This window comes from Struthio camelus, chromosome 2 (genome assembly GCF_040807025.1).
Source record: "Struthio camelus isolate bStrCam1 chromosome 2, bStrCam1.hap1, whole genome shotgun sequence".
Classification (NCBI taxonomy): domain Eukaryota; kingdom Metazoa; phylum Chordata; class Aves; order Struthioniformes; family Struthionidae; genus Struthio; species Struthio camelus.
Window position 1 is genome coordinate 113,702,929 of NC_090943.1, and position 27,072 is coordinate 113,730,000.

Genomic DNA, 27,072 nt, shown 5'->3' on the forward strand with positions numbered 1-27,072 from the left:
CTCTTATTCTACTTACTCAGTTCGTGGCTGTAAGGTGGCTTTTATGTAGCGTATGAACTCTGCATGACATATATAATTATTAAATTCTTCATGGGTAATGATGCTCTTCTCCCCATATCTGAGATCTTTGCAAATACCTGTGTGATGCAGCAGTATTACTTTGTCCGTGTTACAGAAGGGGAACGGAGGCATGTAGATTAGTTAATATTATCAAAATTATCCAGTAATTTGGATGTCTAATCTGAGTATCCTGTGTCATAGTTTTTTTTAAATATCTTACAGTAATTAGCATCTTCTAGTACTTACATTAACTGCAATTACAGACGTGCACGTGCAGCATTTTTGCAAATGAGATTTCAGATGTTTCAGGTCGGACATCTAGACTGTGAGGAACGTGGTTAGCGATCACTTCAACCCGTGTGTCCAGCTGAGCGTGGTGGAGTCTGTTGTTCTCTTATGCCCTGACCTGATTCACTTCTACTGAGTGATTTTCAACTGCTTTAAGCGTGGAAATATCATTTTTTATTTTCTGCCCCCTTCAAATTTTTGGGCAGCAATTTAGGAGTCACCCTAGGCACAGTGGTGGTGCTGTTTACAGTTCTTATTCATGCTTTGGAGATACTCAAGGAAATAGTGATAATGTGTGAGAAGTATCGTGATTATTAAGTGGTATCATAAACTTGTATCCACTATATATATATATATATATATATATATATATATATGCAGTTGTGGAGGTCTGAACACAGCGGCTTACGATGGTGAAGTATTGAGGAGCGTTACCGATGGACAGTGCCATGTGAGCCTCCTGTATGGTGTCAAATCAGAAAATTGATATGCAGCCTGTAGCTTAACTCTGTTAACAAAAGTGATATACTTTCTGCATAATGAAGGAGAACACATGTATATGGTTATAGTACTTTAATTCATGATATATGTTTATCATGGGCTGTTGTGGAACCCATGTAACATGTCCTCCCTCTGTCCATCTCAGTGTTCGTTCCATTTCATTTCAAATGCAAATTCCTAGGCAGTGCAGAGCAATATTAGCTATTAGGTAATATTAGCTAACAGGGTGGGAGGCACCTAACAATCTTAGCTCTATCTGCTGTTATTTGGAGATAGCACTCTCCTACTTAAAGCTGTTACTTTTCATAGTGTGAAAAAAAACTGGCTGAGATAATTGAACATCACTGGTGAATGACGTGATTCTTGTGAAAATCGTTTGTAGTGTATTTTTTATTTTGTGTGATCATCACCATTGTTCAGGCCTTTGTTAAAGGCTACTCAATACCATTCACAGTTAGCTTTTCAACTACAAATCCATATATATATATATATATATATATATACACACGTATATATATAAGATACGAAGGTAGTGGGTGCCAGGCCAGTACATTGTTACATGGTAATTTTTCAATGCTTTGGCTGTTTAGACCTCTAAATTTCTATTTGATTTTGTAATCATTGATTGGGCTTTTCCCACGTTACTAGTTTTAATGCATACTGCTGCAGAAAAGCCCATTTAATGTTAACAAAGAGATCATTTGGGTGGATTTGTTTTGCTTTTTATGTTTTTTTTCCCCCTACTGCCTGTATCGTGGCTGCATGTGTACATCTCTCACTTAGGCCTTAATTGAGAGCCATGAATTTTAATTAATTAATTAACCAAAAGTAAAAGATGCACGTGAAGCTGTTCATTAGTGAGAGCGATTTAGCCTGAGTAAAGAAAAAAATCTAGTGTAGACAGGGAGGGATGATAGCTTCCCTTCAGCGTCTGTTGTGTTAGCATCTCGCTTGGGAGCTCGGTGCGAGAAGGCAGATGCTGTTTCGCTCCTGATTTTGGCTTATTCCCTGAAACAGCCGATAACTATCCACTTGCTTTGCCACGAGCTCCCTGTATATCCTGTGGAAAATCACTTAAGCAAATGTAGCACTTCTTTTCAAATCAAATGGGAATACTGATACTAATTATAGTGTGGTGGCCTCAAGTCGGTGTAGAGAGTGCCCTGAGGTGAAAGGCTCAGAGCCATGTATTATTTATTTCATATTGTGATGCAGAGTTGTTCCCCGAGGCTGGAACGGAGCTTATCGCTTTACAAAACAGCTGTTCTCATGGCAATAACTTTCAACTTCAGCTCTCAGCCTTGGCATCTGGTGAGCAGTAACCTGGGGAAGGGAGACTCCTCATTTCATTCTTAGTCAGGCGAATCATGTTGGTCTCGAAAAACTGCTCAGTCTTTAAAAAGAAGAAATCAATCGCATCACTTAAAATAATATCCTGCTCATCGTAACATGTCAAATGGCCATTTAATATCAACCTTTTCAATTTTAATTTTTCCGTACTATTTCTAGGAAGATGCTGTATGTCACACCGTTTTGCAGCTTGTCTGTGCCAAACTGTGTGAAATTTATTCTAAGGAAGCTAAGGGGTGGGGGGGAACAAGTGAGAATCGGGCCATGTCTGGGCTAAGACACCTCTAGAAAGAGTGCCCAAGAAAGCAATGGAGCGTGCCCCAGGAGAGACGCTGCATCTGAGCCCGTATCGGAGAAGAACAAATCCTTTAGGAGAGGCTCTCTCTCTGCCTCAGCCTAGGAGGAGGGCACAAGTGAGGCAGGCAGAGCATGCACAGAAGTTACACGGCATTGGGAAGGTTTAGTTAGGGTTCGTGCGCAGGTGGCTTCATGGTCGTTTCATGGCTGCAGCATTCCTCCTGGTTAGCAAATGTGCATGTGATAGGACAAACTACAGCTGTGTCTTTACGTGGGTTTTTTTTGGCTACAGAGCTTTTAAGTCCCCCAAGGAAAACCAAGACAACTGGCCCTTTTAAAAAAATCAGAGTGCTGAAATCTGGGACAGTCAGCCTAAGAACTATAGTGTCATGGGAATTTCCATTGAATTAGAAGACAGGGCCGATAGCCAGGGACTCGGTGGTAATAGAAGAGAGCAGAGGGATGTATGACCTGGGCTGCGCTCTCCTCCCTGACAGCACGCTGGGGCGTTGTGCCATGTAAAGCCTCAACCTGACCGGTGCCTTTCTTAAGCAAATCCATACAATTATTCCCAGCTCACAATGTATGATTTTTCAGATGACAGGAAAACTTCCATTGACTTGTTTTATCTCCTGTGCACCTAGTGAATTGCTGACTGTTTCCTGTGAGGTGTTATATATAGTCGAATGTCCAAAATGAGATACCTGAGAAAGAAATGCCTGGTATCTCTGCAGATTGAAACAAAACAAACAAACCCAAAACTCCCCAAACAACCCTTCTCCAGCACCTCTTATACAGACATATACGGTTTAGAAAGAGGAAACTCTCGTCCTGTTTTTTCGATGGCATTCCTTTCTAGTGACTTACTTTGCTTTCTACAGATGTTATCAAACTGGAATAAATTTTTGCAGGGTGGGTTTAGAGGTACCTAGGAAGCCACTCTCAGAGGAGCTCTCTCTTTCTCCCGGGATTTCCGCATAAGGGCAAAGAGATCAAGAAAATTTGAGCCCTAATAAGTATCTATATTTTTTCAACCTAAGAACAGAATATTGGAGACTGTGTAACGGTTGGTAGTGTTGTCAAGATAGAGGAAAAGTTCAAATACTTGTTCTTAAAATGGAGTGGTTGACTCCTTTTCCCCCAAGCAAGATGCCAGCTTTGTCAGCGTTCTCCTGTAGGCACAGCTGCAGCCTTGATATTTAATCCCATCATTTCAGGATCGTAAGTATTGCTAATTAATGCTGCTGCAGTTGTGCTTTATTCTGTAGCAATCCGCCGAGCTGAAAAGCTCTTATCTACATCTTAGCTTGCCTGTGCTCTGCAAATGGATCGTTGCGCTGTTCAGGACTGACGGTGCCGGTGTCAGAACCCCGCAGGCTCTGTCAGGGATGCTCTGAGTTTTCGCTTGATCTCATCGGCTGCAGAAATATGAATGCGAACTGTAGAAATACATATTTCACTTTCTTCTTTCCAGGTCAATGGTGACATTCCACCGCGATTAAAAAAGAGCGCACATGAAATAATCCTGGATTTCATCCGATCACGACCTCCATTAAATCCTGTACGTAATCCAGTACGCTTCTGTCCCTATGAAAATGTGGGGGTTTTTTAAAGCATGTGTGTGTCCAGGGGATATTTTAAATGTTTTGTTAAATGACTTGGCTTCCAAGAATATTGTCTTGTGTATATAAAACATGGTCTCTTAAAGCATAAAGTGTGATTATCATGCACCTACCAAATAATAGCTGTTACTGACCAGCAGCCCTTTATCTCTGTGAAATCGTGATGAATGAGGGAAAAATACAATTCTCTTTCCAATATTCTGTGAGTTTTACAATTGTGTGCATGTAAAATCATATTACAACATTTTTTTTAAGTGTGAAATCTACTTTTAGGGAGTATTTTTCAGTGAATATATGATTATCTTTGTATCCCAAGGCCTCTGCAAGAAAATTAAAACCAACCCCACCACGGCCACGCAGCCTTCATGAAAGGATATTGGAGGAAATCAAGGCAGAAAGGAAGTTACGTCCTGTCTCACCTGATGAGATAAGGCGTAGCAGGCTGGGTAAGTCCGTTGGTAGTTTTAACCAGCAGCATCCACAGAAAAGTGTCCCACATAAGAAGCAATAATATTAGCAAAATCTGTACAGATCTCACTGAAGATAAAATTCTTCCCATCCCTTCAGAAAAAGAAAGAGCCTGCAGGCTTTGCTAGGGTTGTGCAGTCTTTGTGCTAAGTTATTTTTAAAAATAAGATGCTGTCTGGTTCAACTTGATCCCTTCATGTTTCTGATGTTAGCATTAGATAAATTTAATGGCATCGTATTGCTTGTTGGGCATGGCAGTTAATGTTAGATTTGCTCAGACTGGAATGGGTATTTCTTCTCCCCAGTGAAATATTCCTTACATATCTGTAGGTATTATTTATATATATGTTTTTAATTAATTTTATTCTCTTTATTTCCTGTTGTTAGTATCATTGATTTCCTTATTTTAATTGAATATCTGTTTTTGTTTGGTTTTCTGAAAGTTTTACCTCTATTTTGAGTGTAAATCTTTGCTTTGCTTTACAAGTTATGGAGCATGTATTCATCGATATTTTTAATGGGCAAATAATTGAGATGTATATTGCAAAGCAGTTTATTTTTGCAGTGTACATTCAACAACCCACTACAGGATTGTACAAGTGTTGTACTCTTCAGCAATCACTGATTTGTTCAGTGGTTCTCATGACAAAAGCATGACAAATAGAACCTTACATTGTGACTTACATTTCTCCTCTGAAAGAGTATAGTAGTTATCTGTACTAGAAAAACAGCTAGCTGGATTTTTGAAGAGCAAAAGTCACATCTTACGACTGGAAAAGCATGAAATAGCCCGTGCATGTACTCTCTGTTGTTTTTTGCAAAATGTTATGCCTGCCACATGTGCTTAAAGGCAATGGTCCAGTTTCAAGCGGGTTGTGACAGCTCATTGTCTCCAGAGACAAAGAGTTTCATCAGTCTTGTTTTGCTGCGTTGTTTTTTGAGTGCTTGGTAGCGTTTGGATTGCTTGGGTGCAGTTTTGAAAGCGTGATGTTTTGAATATTGTTTCTTTGGGCCTTCCGGCTTCTGTTTTGGTTTCAATTTATGCTTGCTGTATCCATTAGAAGGCCCAAATATTTTTCCAAATATAGAAAGCTTGTAAATGTAGAACACTTCTTTGCTTTTCTTTCAGTATTTTAGCTTCTCCATCTGGGAGCTATCATGTACTCTCAGGCGCAGCAAATTTGATCTATTAGATCTTTACTGTTTCTAACTGATACAAATGACATCAAACCCAGTTGGTAAACAGTTTCCAAAAACAGTCCTAAATTTTAGAAGATTATTGGCTAGGATTTCCTAGGTTGATTAACATAGCATATACCTCTGATAAGGGATGCCAGACTTCTTACTGATTTGCCTTCATTTGTAAAATAAAGAATGGATTTTAAGTTTTGGAAATGTGTTAATTTCCCTTTAGTCCAGCTAATTATCTGGACCAAAAGTGCGTATTACTGCAGGTGTCAAAAAGGATGTACGCAACTGTAGTGCTGAAGGTTTTTTTTTTTTTTTGCATGTGGAGTCATGTAAATACTTATCTGCCGTGGGCAGGAAGAAGAAGAAAAAAGAGCGAAGGTCTTATGATTCCCTTCAAGATAATTGTTTCATATGTTGAAATATGAGGTTTTTTTCTTTCTCACAGTGAAACTTTTATGATGATTGTTTTGTCCAAAATCTCTAAATTCCTTTTAGAATAAAATATGTTTGCTGGGCCAGAATTGGGAACGATAGTGACATTTAGAATGATACAAATAGATCTGCCTTATAGTTTAGAAGCCCACTGAGTGTAATTTAGTGTAATGAAATGTAAGGTAATGAGGTTTAAGGATTACAAATCTCAGTAGAGTCACAGTGCAGGACGCTTACACCATCTGGACAGACATATTTGTTGACAGTGAAAAGAAAAAAAAAAAAAGCTTTAGAGTGAAATGTGCAGGAGGAAGAGAATGTCCCCATGTGTACAGGTAAGATCATCTCCACTCCTGAGCTGCTGCTGAGAAAAAGAGAGCAACTGGAAGCAAACTGCCAGCCCGACGAGCCATGCTGGTGGGCTGTAACTGGCTTGTGGCTGGGCCCCCTTCGTCTAAAACTTCTTTGGAAAACTTATTTCAAAATTGGCAATTTAATCTTGGTAGCTGCTCTCTCAATGGGAAGCATTTGAGTAGAGGAATTTGTGATTTCAAATGACCTGATAAAATCATCAGAATAAACTGTCAAATATTGCCTAGAGGGGCACGTCGTTTTAATTAAAAGCATCGGTTGAGCTAATGAATCTTGGAGAAAACTTTTTGTTGCATGTCCATGTTTTATCAACCTTCAGTTAGGGCTTAGGGTTATGCGATAAAAACCCTCTGCTTTAAAATATATTTGGCTTTATATTAAGTCGCTCTGGCTGTGTGTGTTACTAAACTGCAGCAAGAATGCGCTGACTCCCAAATTCGCCTCTGGGTTGGCCACCTACTGTTCACTGCCTTAATTTATTCTCAGGAACGAAGTTTGTCCCAGCACAACCTTTTTTAAACGTATTTTAGTGCAACAGTATGTGTGGCTGGCTGACAGACCCTTTGACACCAACATGCATGTTTAAGAGCTGGCAAGTCACACAGGTGAGCTGATGCCGGTTTTGATGCCCCCAGGTACATTCTTGTAGTTGGGCCTGGCTTGCTGATGTGGATTAGTACATTGAAATTTTGGTCTCGGTTGTGAAAGGATTGAGTGTCTAGTCCCAGAATAACACCGTGCAATTAGAAATATAGATGAGTTGAACACAGCGGTGGTTTGTGTTTGTTGGGAGTCAGGACTGCAGTTGGACCGGCAGCCTGGAGGAAGGTTCAACAGCTCAACCGTGTGGTTTGTCCACTACCCAAAGGTGGTATTTTCATGCACAGACTTTTGTCAGCAAGTTGATGGGGAACAAAGCTCTTGGTTATGTAAACTTTCCAGAAATAAAGAACATGTAACTGCTTTCTTATCTGGGAGCAAAATGTTTGGAGACCCAGAAAGGAAAGGCCAATATTACAGATCCATTTGGGTAAGTCTGTCTAAGCAGGGCAGCTTTTAAAAAAGAACAGAAATCAGCACAAATCAGACTGTTAGGCCTTTTTTCCCTTCCTCTTCTAAGAAACTAGTGCTCAAACTTAACTTCTCTGTCTGTCTTTATTAGTTTAATTATAATCATTGGAGATTATGCTTTAAAAAATGAGAAAACTTTATTTCAGGTCACTGAAACTTGTGTGAAATGTGGCTTTGTACTTTCTTTTTTTTTCATTTCTCCCTCCCTCCCTCTCTCCCCCCCTCCCTCTCTCCCTCTCCTTCCCCCCCTCTCTTTTCTGTCTCTCTTTCTCTTGCACTCTCTTTTGCTCTATCTTGCTTGTTCTCTTTCTTGCTCTTGTGCACTCTCTTTTTTCTCTCGCACTCTCTCTCTTTCATGGCATTTAAGTGAAAATATTCTATTTTTAAGATACTTACCTCTTGTTTTGATATTTGATTTACTGTATTCCAAAAATATTCTACAACTATACGTTATAAAATGTCTTTATACTTGCTGTGTTTGCAAGTCTCATTTATGCTGCTGTAGTTTTCACACTTACGAGCTTTACTGCAGTAAAGCAGTAGTATGGCTGACATTTTGGATTTAGGCAGCCAAATCCAAAATGTCTCAACTGGAGTTAATCTTTTGTTTTCATTACCCCTCTTTTTTCTAATAGCTGAATCATTTTCTTTTATTCTTTTTATTTCTTTTTTACAGCAATGCGGCCACTTAGCATGTCTTACAGTTTTGACTTGTCAGGTAAAAGGTGCAATGACACCTGATGTGGTTATTGTGCTTACTGTGAAATTTGTTCCATCTGTTTGTTGAATTCCCATTTAAGAAAGAAACTTGAAGGGATTCTTCCAAGATATGGTCAGTGAAAAATAGAAGTAAGAGAAATTACTTGCTAATATATATGTTTCCTCTGCCACAAAAGGATGCCTAAAGATAGGAACCAGATGCATTTTAGCTATAATAGAGCACTGGAATTCTGTTTAAATAATAACTAAAATAAGGTGATCCAGAGCTATTCGAAACTCTATAATGGATTGCAGAATGCAGTGTCACCTTTAAGTCTGATTTGCTTATTATTTTTTAATCTGACCTTTGTGTCTTTACAGTCACTTTTTGACTTGACCATCTTTTGCAGTACTTCATTTCTCAGGAGATCTAAAAACTACTTTTTAAGTCTTCTACCTTTCTCAATTTAATGAAATGTTCCTGTGATACTAATCTAGATAGGAACCGTCAACTCTCCCAAGTGTATTCACAGTACATGCTTTGTGAGTTGTGAAATCAAAGACGTTCACTCAAAAGAGGTTAAACCATCATTCTTTACCGATTAGCGAAGTAAGTGGCTAATGTTTGCTGGTAACTTAGCTGGTACAGAGGAGTCCCTGGCTGATCCTTCAGCTATGTGGGACTCATCTGATTTAAAGTTTCCTCTTAGTGGATCATTAGGTGGATGTGCACCAGCTGTACAAATCATGTTCTACTTTGGAGAGAGTTTGTGCTGACTAGCCACAAAGTAAATTCTACCCTCCCTCATTGTGCACTCACTTTCCAGGATGCTCAAGCCCAAAGACTCTGTCTTTGAGGATATAAATATTCTACATTAGCCTCAAAGATCCATTGAGGAGAGAGCTTATCCTCTCTTTCCCATGTTGATTGGCAGGAGATGGCTTATAGCTGGTGCCTGATTGTGGATCCTCTTTGTAAGCAGGTGCTTTCCGTAGGTGATTCCTGAGAAAAACAGTTTCCAAATACATCCATCCTCTCATTCTGTGAAGAAGCAATACCAGTTGTATCCACTCCCCTCCCTTCTGGCTACACACCGTTACATCTCATCTGGGACTTTGCCGGTTTTCCTCATCTATTTCTCCATATGCCCTTTCACCTCTTATGGTCATTTTTTCCATAGAACGGCATAATCTGACTGAAATGCTAGCATATTGCAGTAGAGAAAGACCATATATGAATTAATTGATTACCATAATATAGTCAAATACAATACTTTTGTAATATAGGAGCGAAGATCGGGAGTGATCTGTGAATGTGGTTTCCAGGTATGGCTGAGCCAAATTAACAGCTCGCCATTATCAAGAGGACAGGAGAGGACCTGGCTCCTCTCTCTCCTCCCGAGCTCTTCTCTCCAAGCATGTGATTCCTCCTCTCCTCTCTGCCTGTTCTGCCCATTTATTCACAAGATAAACTGATTAAACTCATGTAACCCAGGAACAAATACTTTTATTTTTTGCCAAGTTAGTTTTCCACTATTTTAATGGTTTAAGCTTGCTTTCTATCTGATCAGCTGCCTGCTGAGCTGGCCAGGGGTAACTAATGATCAGGGGTGGGTGGCAGGAATGAACAGGTTCTCTCCGTCAGAGGCGGTGGCAAGCTGTAAAGCCGGCTCAAGCCCTGGTGTGAAACCTTGATCACATATTGTAAAGCAATGTGGTGGGATTCCAAGTATATACGTACTTAGTATTATGCTTTACTCTACTGAGAGCTAGAGGGTCCCCTGGGGGTCAGATAATAGCATAAACAGTCAAACCTCAGTTTTTAGAAAGTATCATCACTTCCAGAGATGGTAAAAGATATAAAACTGAATGTGCCAATGACTAGGGAAGGGGAATTGTTCAGATCTATCCTCGTACATGTGTCTGACTGCTTCTTCCTTTGCCTTTCCTTCCTATTCCCCACTTTTAAGAATCCTGACACATCTCATTTGTTAAATCCGAAAATATTTTGTAAAAGCTCCCTTCATAAATCCATTAACTCATTACCATAAAATGTTTCTTTTAAAGTAGTAGCTTCATAGCAATCTATACAGTATAAAACTTTACTTTTTTTGACTGACCACCGAAGAACTCTTCCCGTTTTCTTTAACCATCTTCTAAATGTGATTGTTTTTTGTTTTTCAAGTCATGTGGTTCTCAGCAAGTAGTGTCATACCGCGTGGCTGAGCGATCTCATAAATTGTCTTTAGCAGTAAATTCAGGAGGACTGAAATGTTCCAGTTTGGTTGATGGGAGATGGTAGATGAGCAGTACAGATGAGTTAGATGGCTTGGGATATAGCTAATCAGCAGACGAGCAGCTGTTTTGAATGTTGTTGCTTTTCTAATGTTTTTACTTTCTTCTTTTTTTTGGAGGTGGGGAGGCTATACTGCGCTTTGATCCTCTGATCCCTGTTTCCACATGTGTGCTCTCACTGCTTTCATTGCTCTCTGCTTGACTGAATTGCTGTCACAAAAGCACAAACCTGTTGAAAACCAGAAGTGTTTTAAGTGCTAAAAGACAGGTGCAAGGTTTTATTACACTGGCTGTATGTGACTGTGATGGTGCAGACCGGTTCTGAGGAGGTTTTCTCTGGTATCCAGGTGGTGCGGCAGATACATCACATCATTGCTCCACATACCTCCGAGCTGTTGTCACCTCGAAGAGAAGAGGGGGAGTGCGTGGGACCTCCTTTTATCCTGCCATTTCCAACTGGCAGAATAGAAGGAGCAAGCAGTAGCCAAATGTGATGAGAATAATCTGAAAACTATTCTGATATCAGCTAGGGACCATGGCAATTATTGGCCGCTTCCTCTATTAGCAAAGTAGAAAAGTAGCTTAAAACCAGCTTTACATCTATGGACTATGTTGCATGTGGCTCGAAAGACGAGACATTCTTATTCTGAACGCGCAAGCTCTTTCCTCCCCAGGGGTGGATGCATGCCAGCTTTGAAGTTTCTATTTCAGAAACAGTCTATAAATATGGGGGGAAAAAAAGAAAAAGAAAACTGAAGGACTGTGAGCCCAAGCTGCCAGGGGATTATTCCTCTTGCTCCCAGTCCTGTGAGGTGATGAGTATTACTGCTGGCTTTACAGGATCTGTGCCTCAGATAAATGAGAGGAAGGAACTGCACCAAGTCCCAGTAACTGTTAGTTTAGCTAGCGCAGCAATGAATCTGATGCAAACACCTGGAAACATTTACCCTTTGGTACACTGATTTATTATTTCTCATGCCTGACTTCAACATCTGAGTCCACTGAAAGGAACAATGCCTCTCTGTTACCATGACTCATCATATGATCTTTCCCAGTATATTATGATAATAATTTACAAAAGATAAATCTATGTTAGTTCTGCAAATCCTTTTTTGGCCTCATTTTAAACTAAATGTAAAAATGTTAAGGTTGAGTAGTACATTTGAGGTATAGGACCAAGCTGAGGTTTCTGCTGTCATTATTTGCCAATGAGAGCTGGTAAGGAGAGAGACAGCATACGGTTACGTGACTGCTGTAGTTTGCATGTAATCTGTGGTCAACCTAATTCCTTGTTTCATAAGAGACATAATCTTACATGTAAATAGAGGCGAATTTCAAATTACCATTTTATTTTTTTAAGTCCCCCCCCTTCTTACGATCAGTCACAGCAGGCCAACACGTAAAGGTCTAAATGCTGATTTTGAAAGTATGTAGTCAAGCAATCAAATCCATGACTGTCTGTTTCATTTTCTGTTGTTAATGATAGTTTTAGAAGAAGCTCAAAGAAACCCAGCATGTTCCTCCAATTTGCAGGTAGTGTTCATTGCACTCACTGCCTGGCAACATGGAGAAAAAGCACTCTCCCAGTGTGTCTGACTCTCTAATAAAATCTTAATTCCAGGCTGCTATTCGCACAAGCTTTTTTTGGAATCAGCTGAATCATCTTCAAAATGTTCAGATGCTCTATGAAACTAGAGCTGGTCAAACTGCTATCCCATTTTTTTTTTTTTAATTAAATGTAGCTGCTTTTTTCAGAGAATTGACCGTTCATTTTTTTCTTACATATTCATTTTTATAAGCATCAGTCAACTGGTGGTTTCTGACCTCTTGTCCTAATTAGTTGTATCTTGTTTATGGTGCTGTATGGTTATTTGCCACATGGTAATTTTTCTGCTGTCTGAGTACATCACTGAAAAAGCTGAAACAAAATAACAACTTTTTACTGTCTGTCAGTTAACAAATTCTAGGTTTAACTGTGGAATGAGTTGTTTTTGTTGAAATCTATTTGCTGAAACTGTAAAATTTCATGATCTCCTCCTTAAATTATGACAATCTGTTTATTCATATATATATATATAACCAGTACTGTAAGTGCAGGAGTGATAAAGTGGACTCAAATACTGTAGTAAAAACTGATTTTATAAATTGGGTAGTTTTCTGATTTTACTTTTTTGTTTGTTTGTTTTGCAACTGTTGCAGTGCTTGCAAGTTATAAAAACACTCCCCCTTTTTTTTCTTTAGAGGAAAGAACAGTAATGAATGTCAACTCTTACTGAAGAGCCCTTCAAAGCAAATAAAATAAATTTTCTTCTTCTAGATTCACCTGAAGTTTCTCCGGTATTTCAGAAAGACTTCTAAATTAATATGTTTCCGAACAATTCATACGTTTGTGAGTTTAAATAAAACCTGTTTTAGGCTTCCTAGGTAGTGATTGGCTACATAAATGACATCCCAAATGGATCAGAACTTGTTCTAGAGAAGGGGTATAAATTCTTTTAAAAAATACCAATTCATGACATGTAGATCCTAAATAGCCGGTTCTCTCCATCGTATCCCACAGTACACAGGGGGTGCCTGGTGGATGCCTCCGTCCTCTTTCCTTTCCCTACATCAATCATGGGTTTTCGTTTTTGGAAGGAGAGCAGTGCTCTCGGTCTTCCCATCATTTTTCTCCTGCTGAGTCCAGCAATACCTCTGATCCATCCTTGCAGATCCCTGCCTTTGGGCAGCGCAGGTGTCAGCTGGGAAGGTTTGCAGAGGAAGGATGTCGCCCTTGCCTGTCGTGTGCCTGTTGCCAGGGCTGCTGCTTTGGCCAGCCTGTGCAGTCAAAAGACATATCAAAGGTTTTCCCCTCATGCATTTGGGAAACTCTGAGCTGGTGCAGTCCACTGCGTGCCACCTAGTTGTGAGGTCTCAAGAACTCGTACTGGCAGCAGGGAGGTGAGGCAGATTGGTTTTCATTTTCCTCCTCTTGCTTTCTGGGATTGTGTTGAGCAGTTGTTACAGCAGGAATGCGTTTGATGTGGAGGGATGCCCATGCTGTACTCCTTTTTTTTAAAAAAAAAAAAAGGGGGGGGGGGGGGAGGAAAAACATGGCCTAGAAGCCGTAGTGCTAGTCAAGATGTCCATTAGCAAAGCCTTTGAAGATAGGAGCTCAGGTTTAGAGAGTGTAAGTCTTTGTGACTGTTTGCAGGGAGGACCCGAAGGCAGTAATAACAGTGTAGTACACAGATTCATAGGCTTGGAATGTCACCATGGCTTTAACAGGCCAAATAATCCCCTTTTCTTACATTCCCAGTTGAGCGTATGATTTATAGAGAAGCTACAAAATGTCCCCTGTCCTTTCTCCCTCTTAGTTTCCAGCATTTAACGGTGATCTAATTAACTCTTTAAAATGTATCTTGATTTAACTCATTCTTCTTAAATTGCTGCTCCAGTGAGAATGTTGTAAAACAGGCCTACTACTGCAACAGAGGCCTTGTCTAGACTGTGTAATTTTAACCTACCTTGTGCAAAAACAGCTTTTACCAATGCAAATTGTGTTGTAGCAGCAGTGACAGTGTCTGTCTGTTTATTCAGTGCAACAACGTAAGTAATTGCAAACGATGTGTGAGCGCTTATGTTGTTGGCACTGGCAATATCTGGGTTATGTGATTACTCTGTCATAGTTCTCCAGGTAACCCAAGGTACGAGTAATTTACCCTTCTGTGCCTCTGTTCAACATATATAAAATCAGAATCATACTTCATTACCCTAACCTTAAAATACCTGGCGGTACTTTGTTATTACAAGCCTGGGAAGGAGTCATATAATTACATGGGTAGAAAAACACATTTGCAGAAAGACCAGATGCTTAGGCATACATGCAAATGGGAGATCTTTCTTCTGATTAAAAGGTTCTCTTCCTTCTCCCTGCAAAATAATTTTCTTCAGGTCAGAATGCCACACTTTGTGCTTTTGCAGGGATAAAACTGATTTATCAGACCAAACCGTAAGCTCTCCTAAATTATCAAAGCCAGGTCATTATCTAAGCTAAGCTAAACGTAGGCCAGGCTAAGCACAGCAGACCCCATGCATACGTTATCAGAGATGCATCTTCACTGCACACTGGCAGAAATCCTGAGTAATTTACTCAATGGAGTTACATCTTTGTAAAACTCATGTGGATGGAAATAGAGCTGGAGCCTCATGCTTCTGCTGTTACATAAAGATTTGACATCACAGGCATATTTGTAATACGAATTACCATGCAAACCTAAGAATTGTACATATTTTTAATGAATGCTAGTTATTTAGCTCATTTTCATTGCTTTTCTGTATATGGAAGAATTAAGTATAATTCTGTCCCTACAAGAATAACTGGGTTTACTCCATGCTAAAACTCATCATTTCCATAGGGTGCTGTCTCCAGATTCACTGGAAACCTCCTTGCCCAGATATGGTTGTGCATCCATGTTTCTTCTGATGCTTATATAGTTAATTATAGACTGTAAGTTGAAGGAAGAATATTTTCAGTTTTAACTCAGGAAAATTTTTTAAAGTTCTTCAGAATTTGACTGAGATTTTTTTTTGTTTGTTTGTTTTTTTAAGTATCATGCTGCTTTTTCCACTGCTTTCATTCTTTCATATTGTATCTGTACCACAAGCCATGGCCTGTAGTTTTCTGAGCAATGTATTGCTGAAGTAAAATAATTACTCATGTATAACTATCACAGTAATTTTTTCCTTTTGTGTGCACTGCCTTGACAGTTAGATTTGAGAAGATAAAATAGAAGTCAGCTGTTCTATTTAGTGTGCAGTGTCCAAACACCAATTGTTTTATTTCTTTTGCTAGCTGTATCTACGCCAGAGATTGGAAGAAAATTAGCAGACACCTCTGTAGTGAATGGTGGCTTGCCACCGCAAGGAAAGCAGAACGGTGCCACGCAGGTGACAGTACAACGAAAGAGACTCCTTAAGGCTCCCACATTGGCTGAACTTGACAGCTCGGATTCAGAGGTAAAACATCAGGACACAACTTGAGTCTCAGTTTGTCAGAATTGACTGAATTTGCTGAGCTGATCAACTAAGAAATGATTTTGTAGGTTATAATCTGTATTTTCCATGACTGTTCTGCCAGTCCACAGAACTTGGAAAATATTAGATCAGACCTTAAAAATCATAGGAGTCTTCAAAAAGGTTAAATGATGATTTTAGCCTTACAGACAGTATTTACTTATTTTTCTAAATGCCCAATATCTATCCACAGTGAATATGCAGCAAATTACGCTTTTGGGAAGGCATGGCAAATGTATTGCACTCTTCTTGCACCTGTGCAGGAGCTGTCGCTAAAGCTGGTGAGATGAGAGCCCAGCTTCACTGCACCAGCTGTTAAATAAAAAGCATTCCCTGTGCCAAAGGGGTTGCAGTTCAGTGCAAATGAACTGGGTCAATTTGTGATGGAGGCGTGGGAAGTATCACCCAGCAAATGTTTCACAGGTAGGGACAACCAAATATCATTTAGATGGGGAAACAGCTTGGAATCCGTGCCTTCTCAAGCAGAGACCTGGTGATTTAGAAAAATGTAAAAAGGAAAAAAGCTCGAAAAAACTCCTAACTTAAAAGTCACATTATATATAGTCCTCAAGTACCAATGTTACATGCTCAAGAGTGAACTTTTTCTTCTGGACAGGTAGTATTATTAATTGAGTTCTCACCTTTCTGCAAGTTTAATAGGCACGCTGTGTTCCTCTGTCTGGAAAGCACGCACAGGCAGAGTTTATTCAGAGAGGCTAATTTTTGCCTAAGGAAGGCAGACTTCTCTGTCTCTCCCTCTTTAGTAAATGGAGAGGGATGGGTTTCACAGAATCACAGAATCGTTTAGGTTGGAAGGGACCTCTGGAGATCATCTAGTCCAACCTCCCTGCTCAACCTGGGTCCTCTAGAGCATATTGCCCAGGATCACATCCAGACAGGTTTTGAATATCTCCAGGGAAGGAGACTCCACTACCTCTCTGGGCAACCTCTTCCAGTGCTCTGTCACCCTCACAGTGAAGAAGTTTTTTCTCAGGTTCACATGGAACTTCCTGTGGTTCAGTTTCTGCCCATTGCCTCTCGTCCTGTTGCGGGGCACCACGGAGAAGAGACTGGCCTCATCCTCTTGACACTCCCCCTTCAGATACTTGTGCACGTTGATGAGATCACCTCTCAATCTTCTCTTCTCCAGGCTGAACAGGCCCAGATCTCTCAGCCTTTCTTCACAGGAGAGGTGCTCCAGCCCTCTAATCATCTTGGTAGCCCTCCGCTGGACTCTGTCCAGTAGTGCCATGTCTCTCTTGTACTGGGGAGCCCAGAATTGGACACTGCACTCCAGGTGAGGCCTCCCCAGGGCTGAGGAGAGGGGCAGGATCACCTCCCTCCACCTGCTGGCAACACTCTGCCTAACGCACCCCAGGAGACCATTGGCCTTCTTGGCCACAAGGGCACGCTGCTGGCTCATGTTTAACTTGTTGTCCACCAGCACTCCCAGGTCCTTCTCTGCAGAGCTACTTTCCAGCAGGTCAACCCCCAGCCTGTACTGGTGCCTGGGATTATTCCTGCCTAGGTGCAGGACCTTGCACTTGCCTTTGTTGAACTTCAAGCGGTTCCTCTCCGCCCACCTCTCCAGCCTGTCCAGGTCCCTCTGAATGGCAGCACAGTCTTCTGGTGTGTTAGCCTCTCCTCCCATTTTAGTATCATCAGCAAACTTGCTGAGGGTGCACTCTGTGCCTTCCTCCAGGTCATTGATGAATATATTGAACAAGACTGGACCCAGGACTGACCCCTGGGGGACACCACTAGCCACAGGCCTCCAACTTGACTCTGCGCCATTCACCACAACCCTGTGAGCTCAGCCATTCAGCCAGTTCTCAATCCACCTCACTGTCCACTCATCTAGCCCACACTTCCTGAGCTTACCTCGGAGGATGTGATGGGAGACAGTGTCAAAGGCCTTGCTGAAGTCCAGGGAGACAACATCCACTGCTCTGCCCTCATCTACCCAGCCAGTCATTCCGTCATAGAAGGCTACCAGATTGGTCAAGCATGATTTCCCTTTGGTGAATCCATGCTGCCTACTCCTGATCACCTTCTTGCCCTCCACGTGCTTAGTGATGACCTCCAGGAGGAGCTGTTCCATCAGCTTTCCAGGGATGGAGGTGAGGCTGACTGGCCTGTAGTTTCCTGGCTCCTCCTTCTTGCCCTTTTTGAAGACTGGCGTGACATTGGCTTTCTTCCAGTCCTCAGGCACCTCTCCTGATCTCCAGGACCTTTCAAAGATGATGGAGAGTGGCCTAGCGATAACATCCGCCAGCTCCCTCAGCACTTGTGGGTGCATCCCATCGGGGCCCATGGATTTATGGATGTCAAGTTTGGACAAAAGATCTCTAACCTGATCCTCTTCAACCAAGGGAGAGTCTTCCTTTCTCCAGCCTTCCTCTCTTGTCTCCACGGTCTGGAATTCCTCAGGACTGGCCTTAGCAGTGAAGACTGAAACAAAGGCATCATTCAATAACTCTGCCTTCTCTGTATCCTTTGTCACCAGGGCACCCGCCCCATTCAGCAGCGGGCCCACGTTTTCCCTAGTCTTCCTTTTGCTATTGATGTATTTGAAGAAGGCCTTCTTGTTGTCCTTGACATCCCTTGCCAGATTTAATTCCAACTGGGCCTTAGCCTTCCTTGTCGCATCCCTGTACACTCTGACAACGTCCCTGTATCCCTCCCAAGTGGCCTGTCCCCTTTTCCACATTCTGTGTACTTCCTTCTTCTGTTGGAGTTTTGCCAGGAGTTCCTTGCTCATCCGTGCAGGTCTCCTGCCCGCTTTGCTGGACTTCTTCCTCAGAGGGATGCACCGATCTTGAGCCTGGAGGAAGTGATGCTTGAATATTAACCAGCTTTCTTGGACCCCCCTTCCTTCTAGGGCCCTACCCCAGGAGATTCCCCTAAATAGGTCCCTGAAGAGGCCACAGTCAGCTCTCCTGAAGTCCAGCGTTGCAATCCTACTCATTGCCCTGCTCCCTCCTCGTAGGATCCTGAACTCCACCATCTCATGGTCACTGCAGCCAAGGCTGCCCCCAACCTTCACCTCTCCAACTAGACCTTCTTTGTTTGTTAGTACAAGGTCTAGCATTGCACCTCTCCTCGTTGGCGTCTCCACCACCTGGGTCAAGAAATTATCATCAATCCTCTGCAGGAGCCTCTTTGACTGTTTGTGCCTAGCTGTGCTGCCTTGCCAACAGATGTCAGGGTGGTTGAAGTCTCCCATGAGAACCAGGGCCTGTTTCCCCGCAGGGTACTCAGAAAGACATCCAAGCTGAGAGATAAAGGGGCTGTGGAGCAATAAATGTGGGGAGAAATATATGTCTGATGCATACTTTCGGGACCGGTGAAAGGTTGTGCCTGATTGTATTAGAGGTTATCTTACGGGTGACTTGTGTGGGTGCGTACTTTGGTGCATACAGTCTGTAACCAGGAGAGAAATCTCTCAGCAGTCTTTAAAATTACAGTAGTGACTGTATGAGGTTTTGTTAATATTAATGAATGTTAGAGAAGGAAATCGTCTGCTCCACGGAAACCTAGGGTCGAACTGTTTCCATAACAATGAAGATAGGCAGGATGCAAGAATAGTTAAAGCTGTCAATGAAGAAGTTGGATCTTGAACTCATAGTTTCCCAGCTCATAGCTCAGTGCACCGCAGAGCTAATGCAACATGATATTTGGCGTGGAAAAATGAGCAGAAATCAATAAAAGGAAATTCTGTAAAGGGAAATGTGAAGTGATCCTTCTAGGAAGAAAAAATAAACTGTGGGACTATGATTATCGATTAGAGAATACTGGGTAGGCAAGCAGAGTCACACAGAGAAAGCTTTGGGACATACAGCAAAAGATAAATTGAAAATAAATCAACCACATAGTGCTGTCACAAAGAACAGATGTTACACTGCTCTGAGTTAACAGAAGTAGCTGTTGAAGCAATTAAGACGATTATGATGCCCAGCAGAGTCCTGGTTGGGGCTCAGGCACAGTGCTAAAGCTGTGTAAATAAACAAACTGTAGGGATTTTGGGTGAAATTTTCCAAGCTGACAAAGAGGATGGGGTGCAGAACCTTGGAAGAAAGTGAAAATTGAGCTGTCAAAATGTCTTATTTGCTGACTTCTACTTTGTACATATCACACAGAAAAAGTGTGTATGTTTTGTACTGATTGCCTATGAATGACTCAGGCACCTCTCTGCTTGCAACTTGAATTGAGCTTAAGCTATTTAGAGTTACTCGCTGGCAGTTAAATTATGGCTATGTTATGCCCTAAATTACAGGCTGCAAGCATCAGCACTGCTGAGCTGCAGACCTCCAAACGAGCTGTGATGCAGACACATTTTTTCCCCTGCTTCCCCTTTGTTCTTCTCTCAGCTGTGCTGTGACGCTGACTATGCCCCAGCGCTCAGTATTCCCGGCCAGAGGTGAAAGGAAAGGTCTGATACATCCCTGTGCCCGTTTGCTTGCAAGGATGAATACTGTACAAACAGTTTCTACCTTGTGTCTGTGCTTTTTTCTGCGTTCCCACTGTAGTCACAGTTTCAGAAGGGGAGCAGGAAGTGACGTTTGCCTTGTGTGGCCAAAAGAAGTAGCAATCTAATACTGATTTTTATACAGCTATAAAAATTCTGTCTTCCTAATGAAGCCATAGGTATTTCTGGATGAAAATCACGTCAGTAACACATGCAGATGCTTTAAGGTGATGACTTTGAAGCTGCAGCTTTTCTCAGTACAAGTACAATTCTAATTGTTTAGCTCTATGCAGAAGTCTGCAGTCCAGGATGTTGAGCTGATGCAGCCTTGACTGTAAAATGTCGTGTTGTCTACCATAATAATCAACGGTTACTGTACTGATACAAAGAAATTTATGAGAAGATTCATCTCTAATTCCTACGCAAGATTTCATTCTCAAAAAAGCCTTCCATTCTTGGGAAATCACGAGCCAGTGCCTTGAGCCATGCCATGAGCATTTTCAGGGCATGTGTATGTACGCAGAAAAAGTAATTTGAAATGACAAACCTGGAATACCTGTTGTGTAAGCAGGATGATGCATTAAATTTAACACACTGCTAGTGTCCGTTCTCCTTGAGTTGATTATGCTAGCTGTTTTTTTGTACTCATCCATTGGCTCTGGCAGTTCATTCCCTCCCATTCCATAGAAGTGGAAGAATGGCTCCTTGGATCCTTCTTGTAGATCTTTACTGGAGAGAAGCTCCTTATTCCCCTATTTCTGTTCATTTCTTTCACGCTATTTTTTCATGACTCCTAAACAACAAGGATAACTACCAGAAATCCTTATGAAAAGATTTCTGAAGTGCTCACAACACAATTTAATATTTTCATTCATTACTAGTGAAGTTACTGGAAAAGTTTTGCAAAAATGGGAGCCAAATGGAGCTGTCTGTGCGCGACGTAGCTTTGTAACATCTCATTGAGACATCACATCCATGTTGGGTTCAAAAGTGGAATGAAGAATAGTCAACATGTTTTTAGTTATTTCCCTCCATTGAAAGATGGCTGTTACCAAAATTAGTGTCATATGAAAAGTTTCCCTTATCACTCTTTGGGAATTTTACATTAAAAATGTACTTAGGTTCTTGATATTTTCAGTTGTTCAACTTCCTTTGTCTCCCTTCTCCCCACTACCAGTGTTTCAGACACAGGAAAAATGAAAGAAAGAGGAGAAGAGAAAACTAGAAAACCATGTACAGAAACTTAATACACAGACTGTTGAGGGATGATTTAGATTTTTATGTAATGATTCAATCTTTTATGAAACTCGATGATGTAAGATGGCAAAAACTATCTGAAACAGTCATAATTTTTGGTCAGGAATAGGTAGGGCCCACCAGAACAAGAGACTTCTTTAGAACAAGGGGTGCCTAGACTGCCCAGAGCCAGCCACCCCCCAGCTACTGCTCAGCAAGCTCTGAAACTCCAGCTGCTTTCATTTGGAAAAATGAGAAGCGCAGCCACATGGTTGTTTTCTTAATTGGCAGACTGATTTCTTAGTTCTTCATTTTAGCTTTTTAGCATCTTTGGCAATGGAAAAGTAATCTTTCACTCAGCAATAACTTGACTTCTACAAAGTGAAAAGTTTACTTTAGAGCGGTTCACTTCAAACGGCGATCATTCTTCTTCACCAAGTTTAAATGTGTCGCTCTGTCTTGTGAGCACTGCGGTACCGCTTTTGAAGTTGAGTGCGTCCAATTATCTCGCAAGGTCTCCAGTGGTCTTTTAGGGTGACCATGTGGCCTGAAGCAGTGATATGTAAAGATCTCTGAGGCAGCTCTGAATAACTTTTCCTGGGTTCTGGAAGTAGTTCAGCTGATGTAGCTAAATGCACTGCTCAGATTTCTCTGCAAGTTTCTCATTGCAGCTGTTTTGCAGGGGTCTACTGCGTATGTTAAAGTGAATGCATTGTTTGGGCATCGGAGCTGGTTTGAGTCTCTCTGAGTAAGGTTGTTCTGTGGCATGTAGATGGGCACAGTCTGCAGCACCGTGCCTATCCTCAGGCTCAGCGTTAAGCACAGATGGGAATTTGTAAAGGCCTCTGTCCTGTGATGCATGGCGTTCATTGAGACGATCCTGCCGGCTTTTCTTTCCTCATTTTCTATTACCCGAGAAGGCATTATGTTGGTTAGTGGAGATTTTCCTGCTTGCAATTCATGTAACTAAAGAAGTCTGTGACAGAGAAGCTCAGCTCTTTGCTGTTTTTTAGAGCAGATCGCTTGTTTGATCTGTAAAACTTGACAACTTAAATGATGCAAATGCCCTTGGTTAAAAGCATTCCCATTAGAACTAAACCACCTTCACAGTCAGTCCTTCAACTCTGTTCCTTTGGGAGGCTCCTGCGATGATCTGTATCTTGCTCATGCCTGGTGGCTGAAGACAGAGATTTTAGGTGGAGGCAAAGGACTTAATATTTTGGGTGGCATAATTCCTTCGACAGCTGAAAGGTATTAGTCAAAGCCTGTTTCATTTTCGTTCATCTTGCCAGAATTGCTGTTGGCAGTTGTGATGAAACATGCTTATGTAATGAATAATATTTCTTTTAGATACAGAAGGATGGAGAAATGCAGCAGGATCAGGGATTAAAGAACTATGCAGTGGTGATCTGATTAATTTCTCTTTGCCCGAGTCACTTCTATATCGGAGTGGAGACCTACCTATATAGAAAGTCTCCGTCGGAGACCAGAGAAGTCCAAGTGCTGATTCCTTCCTTGCTAGTATGACATATGAGGTTGAGTTAATTTATCTCTTGTAATTACAGATCGTTACAGGGCCCTGAATACCATGAGCAGTTAGTTGAGGAAAAGTAACAGATTACAATGGATTCATCCATCTTTCTGATCCTGTTCTTTTAGGATGTAATTAAATACACTGAATTCCAACCAGATACCGTTTATTTAGTTTCTGAAAAAGCTGAGCTTAGAAAATTCCATTTACTCAGTGCTGCCTAGAGTCAACATTTTTCTCAGTGCTTATTCTAGGGTTTTGAGTGTTTTCATGCTGTAACATCCCTTTGATAGCTTGTGATTTCTGTGTGATAAGAAGCAATATGACAAAAAAAATTTCTGAGGACTCATATTTCTTGTATTCTTGTTTCTACACAGGAGGAGTCAGTGCACAAATCAGCAAGTAGCAGCAGCATTTCCCCCTCTCAAATGGAAGACCCCTTTCAGGAAGGCACCAGCAGCAGAAAGAGTGAGTTTGCAGCAGAGTGGCTGCTTTTCCCTACTTCTGTTGCCTTCTGTTAGATGCACTTTGTCTGTCTGAAGCTCCTTTATAGAAAGCTGAAGCTGAGTAGTGTTAATGGAATAAGTCCATAAAGCTGAATCCTAGAGCCTGCTGAATCGGTCAAATCTAATTAATGCCTGGAAGGCATTACCCTGTTCTGTGCAATATGTGGATATCTTCATGAAACAGAAGGTTTCATACTTCTGGAGACAAAAGAAACAAGTACAGGTATCTCAAGAGTAGAAAAATATTGTTAAAACATTCTTGGACTAAATAGCAATTTTGTCCTAGAATTAGCAGGAAGAGTGTGAAGAAGCATTTTATTGACTGTGTTGGAAAGAAAAGACTGTGTTGGCCTACAGTGACATTAACTCAGTCAACCCGTTAAGACAATTTTACAGCAATGGAAACTCCTATAGCCCCTTATATATTTTCAGTTTACCAACATTTTCTGAAAAAGTGTGTGCATCCTTTTCATCTAAATGTTTATGCGTGTTATTAAAATACAGCACCGTATGTCCTCTGTGATTCCTCTGGCTTCCAGTTTGAAAGAGGGGGATTGGTCAGCCTACGCAAGAAATTGTATTTCCACTTTAATATTCTGTTGTTTTGAGCCAACAGTTTTCATTTAGGCCTTGCAGAGGAAGTGAGGTAACATACTTTAATCAGTTGGTACATATTTATGAACTTCAGTTCCCAGGGCAAGGTGGAGACATACCAGATCCTTATACTAGCATTTGCAAAAATTCCTGTTCTGCATGGTTGAGCTTCAGGATCATTTAGAGAATTTGATAGCGCCAAGGAGTGTTGCTGTGGAATGAGGTCTTTATATCAGAGCTTTACGCAGTCTTATATAAATTTCAGGCCAACACTATAGTAAGTCTAAAGAGAACAACTGGAATTGTGAAGGTAGTAGTGAACAGGAGGTAGTTTGGCTGTGCTCATAAAAGGCTGTGTTGCTACAAAAACATATTTTACCCTAAGACTAGTTTCCTGCTCCTTTGCCAACATTTCAGTGAATGTACACCTAGCGATCACAGGTATTCCGAATAAGAAAAGTACTTACTGGGAAGAGGGCAGAATCTGTTTTCTTTCTTTCAGTTACAATTATTGTAGGTGTTACTGTGTAACAATATTTTAAATTTTTTCAGAGTGTTTCAGTGGAAAAGCTTTTCTCATGGAATGTGTAATCTACTCATGTATTTTCTGTGCCCAGTGGTGAATAGGTTGGACAAGCCAATAGCTTGAAACACTGAGTGGTACAGTGGTACATACACCAGTGATTGGAAGTAGCGTGTCTATATGTGCTGTTTTTATGAGTATTCCTGTTCTCTCCATCTTGGAAAATGTGATCCATCTAATGGACTGTGCTGAACGTGCTATGTGTGTGTGTGCATGACTTCAGCCGCCAATAGGAGGAATTTATCAAATTTATGGCTGTTTTAAGTACAGAACAATGTTATCCAACCGTCTTTCTTATGAGAGCAAATTATTTCTCCCGGTTGAATCTTTAGTGCCTCCAAAGTTCTTGCCGATATCATCTACACCACAGCCAGAGAGACGGCAGCCACCTCAGAGACGACACTCCATTGAAAAGGAAACGCCAACCAATGTGAGACAGTTCCTACCACCTTCAAAGCAGAGCTCCAGATCACTTGTAAGTGTAATGGGTGGTAGGAAAGAGAAAAGGAGGCATGCTAACAGAATAATGAAAATTAAAACTTGGCTTCAGTGTGATTAGAACTTGACTCAGAGAAAACTCCTCAATTCAGAAACAGCCCTTGGCTACTAAGGAAGGACATTTTGAAATCAAGATTTGAACTTTGTCTCTCTAGCATATTGATCCAAAATCCCAGGTACAGGTGCCTCAGAAAACATTTGCACTGCGATTAGGACGATGTGGGTAAAGCCACGTGCCTTGTTTTATTTCAGAATGTTACCGAAACAGGTGTGCTTCAAATTACTGAATTTCCATTTGGATAGAGATGATTCCAAAGCAGTGGATCTATTTTGTTTTTCAGTTGCTAGAAATGTTTTAATTAATGGATGAATGAATGAATGGAATGGCTTCTTTTCTTCCCACCTTAAGAACTTGTGTGGTTAATGTTTATACATGTGAAAGCTCTTTCAGTAATCCGAATCAACGTTTGACTATGCTGCTTTGTTGAAGTCACTGAGGCAAAAACCTGTACTGCTCCGTGGAAAGAAAGTACAGTACATTTGATCAATTAGCTTTAATTGACAGCTGTTTTCCAACAGAGTATAAGTGGCAAAGGGTATGAAATTCTAGTTCTGTTATGCTGACACACTGATTAGTGCTCTGTAATTTCATGCAGGATGTGTTCCTTGTCTCTTTTCCTACCAGCAGGGTTTCCAAATATGCCCCGTGAGGTGCTGGTGAATAGAGAAATCGATAAACACATTCAAGTTTTGAAAGGAAGGCAATATTCGTTCGCCCCATCTTTTGGTACAGTGGCACTAACGGGCTTTGAAGGGTGTTCTTGTTGGCCCAAGAGATGGTGGCCCGGATCCAAACCTGTTAGATGATGAAGTTGAACTGTAACAAAATAATCTCCAAATGTTCTCGCAACTTGCTTCCTCCACTTCTTTTCAGAGGGTCTGGTGGATTTCGTTTATTACATCTTTCTGACTGAAATATAGTTTCTCATTCCAACTGAAAGGCAGGTAGTATAAACGCACAGCACAAGTAGCGTTGTTCTGCCAGAGTTAACCTTGAGAACTGCATATTGCACAAGACCTGAGCTGGAGGGTTCCTTCAGCATGTGGATGAAGATGTTATCGGTATAAAATGGATTGTTCTGTCATCACCTGCAGCACTCACTATATATGGAAGCACCAGATTTATTTTCTGATAGGCCCATGGTCATTCACAGACACATTATTTAAAGGGAGGAGGGGGGGAAGCATTATATGTTACACTGAGACATTTACTCTTTCCATTTTTTAATGTATCTAAATATGTTACTTCACAACATTGATCTCACCTCATGTATTTGAGGGGGTCATGGAACTTCAAAATCTAATATATGAGGCCATTGTTTTAAATAGCTGAACCAAAGTCTTAACAGGACCTTTCTGACCACATATGTGTTTTCCTTCTGTCAGTCTGTTTACTGACCTATGCCTAGAAAGATATGTATGAAGTAAAAAACCATTGCAGAAAAATTCATTCGATTATTCCACTCCCCCATAGAAATATTAAAGGAAGGGGAGAAAAAGTCATTAGATAAGTCAGCCAAACGTAGAGAAAGACATCTGCAGAATTCTTGAGCTATGTTGCTTAAAATAAAGTTTTAGAACAGATAGGACAGGTTTTGCTAGGGTTTTTTTTGTTTGGTTATTTGGTTTGTTTTGTTTTTTGCTTCAGAGCTGTCGCCTAACTTGGTTTTGACTATGAAGTGAAAAACACGGAAAATCAGTGGTGAAAGGATGTTCCCTTAATAAGAACCTGTTTTATCTGATGCCTAGAGAGCTAATTCTTAATCTTGGCAATAGTGCCCTCTAGGGTGTGACAGACAATTCCCACAATACTTCCGTTGTTTTTAATTTTAGTAGACGGTTTCTGATACGCTGGCACTGGCCCAGTTACACACTTTGGCTTACTGCAGCATCTT

The 27,072-nt window shown here is 41.1% G+C and overlaps 1 protein-coding gene across 2 annotated transcripts in view; it reads left to right on the forward strand.

The window, feature by feature from the left end:
• Positions 1-27,072, forward strand: part of SPIRE1 (spire type actin nucleation factor 1) — a 135,437-nt gene that overhangs the window by 95,818 nt on the left and 12,547 nt on the right. The window contains exons 7-12 of one of the 2 annotated variants that reach the window (XM_068932131.1): positions 3,971-4,057; positions 4,435-4,564; positions 8,329-8,370; positions 15,481-15,644; positions 23,314-23,404; positions 24,952-25,094. In XM_068932131.1, coding sequence (XP_068788232.1) covers positions 3,971-4,057; positions 4,435-4,564; positions 8,329-8,370; positions 15,481-15,644; positions 23,314-23,404; positions 24,952-25,094 — 657 coding nt within the window. The remainder of the gene's footprint in view (positions 1-3,970; positions 4,058-4,434; positions 4,565-8,328; positions 8,371-15,480; positions 15,645-23,313; positions 23,405-24,951; positions 25,095-27,072) is intronic. The other variant, XM_068932132.1, reaches the window with a different exon arrangement.